General features: G+C 28.8%; 1 protein-coding gene across 1 annotated transcript; it reads right to left on the bottom strand.

Annotated features, from left to right (window-relative positions):
* Nucleotides 1-340: 340 nt before the first annotated feature.
* Nucleotides 341-1941, bottom strand: Tsp_05859 (putative LIM domain protein; the record flags this gene model as incomplete). The annotated part of the gene is made up of 5 exons (XM_003380090.1): nt 1744-1941; nt 1432-1689; nt 1225-1358; nt 1047-1159; nt 341-424 (listed from the first exon to the last, which is right to left on the bottom strand). Coding segments are annotated over exons 1-5 (787 nt in total), but the record flags the coding sequence as incomplete, so codon positions are not given.
* Nucleotides 1942-3224: the final 1283 nt, after the last annotated feature.

Genomic DNA, 3224 nt, shown 5'->3' with positions numbered 1-3224 from the left:
TTGTTCAGTTAAATATTAATTGGAACTGAATTCATTTCAAATAATTCAAACTTCATTGCAACAATATAGATTCTTTACAATCGATGAATCTATTAATAATAGAATAATTACTAATCCATAACAACTACATCAAATGGCACTGTTTCATTTTTACAATGCAAAATCGTAATGAAAAGTATAAAAATGCATATTTGAAGAGATGAATTTTTGAAATTTGCGACAATCATTCAGTATTTTGTTTTGTTTTGTTTTTTTAAACAACTCTACTAATAAGTACTAATTTCAATTGTTATTTAACAAAAATATTTAATATTTTAAAAAAAAATTAAAATAAAATTACTTTTCACAACGCTGGGATCAAGCGCTTTCGGACGCCGCACAATTGCATAGTCGCTTTCTTCATCACTGTCGGTTGCACTGACGTCTAAAAATTGCCCTTCGCGTTATTTTTATTTCAAAATAACAAAGCAAATAAAAAAAAACAAGCAAAAAAATGACTCATCCGTTTGGAAATCGATCAAATACTATCTCTATGATCACAAAATCAAAAAAAAATGCAAAAAGAAATTTGAAACAAAAAGAAGATAGATAACATTGAAATTGAATAATTTCAAATTGCATAACTTCCATTTATCTATTGATGATTGATTGCCATTATTCAAATTGAAAATTGCAAAATTTTTATTGTTCTTTTTATTAAAATAAAACGTAGTGCTTTTTTCTTGATCATGAAACAATTTTTCATTGAAAATGACGCGAAACGTGCTTTTCGTAAAATAATTTCAAAAAATGTTTTCTTCAAAATGTGCAGTGCATTATTTAATTGAAATGGACGAAAGATGTGTTTAAAATGTGTAAAGCTTCAGTCTTTATGGATTTTATAGAAGTTTTCAATAAATTGTCGCGACTTGCTAATAATAGAGGACAGACAGCAAGAAAAAAAAAGATGAAAGGAAAGGAAGAGAGGTAACGGGGTTGGTTATTTGGAGAAACATTTTAAATCAAATGATTATTTAAAAAAAACAAATTAAAAAATTGATATATACCTTGTTGTTCATCATCAGCTGCTGCGTCGGTGATGGCCGCTTCAGGATGGAAAAGTTGCATCATGTGTATTTTGCAATACAATCTACCTTCGTGTGAATTGTAATTTTGGACGCTGTTTTCGAAAAAAAAGTAAAATTGAATAAGAAAAATGAATATAAAAAATGATACTCGATTTACTTGAGAGTTTTTTTACACTTCCAACATTTGAAACATGATTTGTGAAAAACTTTTTTCTCCAACTGCAACTTTTCCATTGGATAAACCACCTGACCGCAGATGCTACATTCGTGCGGTTCATCTTTTTCTTTACTCTTAATTAATTAATTACTTAGTTATTTGCATAAAAATAATAATTTAAATTTATAATTTGCTTGTTGTTTTCACCTCAAAGAATGTTTCTTTGATACGCTTTTTATCGTCCGCACTCAAAGTGATATCCAATTTTTTTTCGACGTTCTTTTCAACAGCAGCAGCATCTTGGGATGGCGCATCCTTGAGACGTTCGAACAAATCTTTCGTCTGATTCAAAGTATCCTTGCCAGCACCTTTGATATCTTCTTTGAGAATCTGCTTTTCACGTTTTTTCTCTTTCAATTCTTCTTCAATATTTTCAAATTTCTGCTTATACTGTGAATAGCGTTCCTATTAAATTCAATTATTATGCATTATGAAATCAATTAAATCAACAAAACAAACTTTATCAACAAGTGTCAATGGTGTACGTTCAGCTTTTTCGATCACTTTTGTATCTTTGAAATTTTCAAATGTTGAAGTGATATTGACCAGATTTTCTTTGCCTAAACCTTCAACTGGGATTTGTTTTTCCGGTGGTTGTTTAGCTTCGTTTCGTCCGTCGGTCAGAAGAAAAGTCGACTTCTGAAAAGTGCAAAGCATGTGGACAACAACAACAACAACAACAACAGAATAATTATTATGTTAAGCTACTGCTGCTTTTACTACTACTACTACTGCAGTTCCACAGCAAAATGTTACACAAACTGAATCCCACGCCTACGCCTACACACAACAAAGAAAAATATGATAATTCATGCTCGATTCGAGTAATAGTGAATACATTAAAAAAATTAAACATAAATTTGCTTCACTTTAAATGCTACACTTGAACAACAACAACAACAGCAACAGCAAAGAAAAAAATTTTCCGATGCATGTCACCCTGAAATAACAATAAATTGTGTGTGCGCTTAACAAGAATCGAACGATTATAAAAATGACCACTGTCACACATTTGTAATAAAATGTTTGAATCTGGCTCCGCCCCCGGCAACAATACCAGCAGTGCTTGAAGGAATAATGCTGACTTTGACAATTAATTGAATCAAATGGAATACAATAGTAAATGTTGAAAAAGTCAAATATTTTCCAATTATAATCATAATTAAAATATCATACAAGAATATATATATATATTTATAAATTTAGAAAAAAAAATATGCAATCAAATGAACAAACATTTATTTATATAATATCTATTTAATTATGGAAAGAATTTCAGTTTCGTGCTCTGATTGGTGAAAGTTTTGAAATATTTGCTCTTTCGATTTGCATATAATATTAATAATTCTTTCTGAGTGACCAGACAACCAAATGAACAAAAATCACAATCATAACGGAACAGTTGAGAATGTTTTCTTTATTTTTTTTTGAAAAAAAATATCATCCAATGTTAAATTCAAGTAATCAGAACTACCATCTGTCGTATGCTGAATTATACACAACTATATATAAAACTGCAGCCAGCCGAAGAAGATGACAAAATGATAAATTAGAATAATTTTGCCGTCAGATTTTCAACATTGACCTCAATGGAGTGAAATTATCTCTTTTGCACCAGATTTGAAATATAAAAAAATTACTTTTATTTTAAAAGAAAAAGAAAAATAAATGTCAGTGTATAAAAATATATAAAAGCATCATCATATAATTAAGCAACAACATCCAATAATAATTTTCCTAATTTACATATTATTTTTCATTCACTAGGATGAAAAACAAATTATCACTATGAAAGAATGATGAAATAGAAAAAGAAGTAAATTTATAAATACATCCCCATGTTTTTTCTTTTGATGGTAAAAGGACGTAACAAATTGTTATTAATCAATAGACGAAAATGCTAATGAAAAATTGGGAACAATCAAACTCTACTTATTATA

The sequence above is a fragment of the Trichinella spiralis genome, assembly GCF_000181795.1.
Source record: "Trichinella spiralis strain ISS 195 chromosome Unknown Scfld2, whole genome shotgun sequence".
Lineage (NCBI taxonomy): Eukaryota > Metazoa > Nematoda > Enoplea > Trichinellida > Trichinellidae > Trichinella > Trichinella spiralis.
The sequence above is the reverse complement of the archived record's forward strand: the minus strand, read 5'-3'. Positions and strand labels throughout refer to the sequence as shown.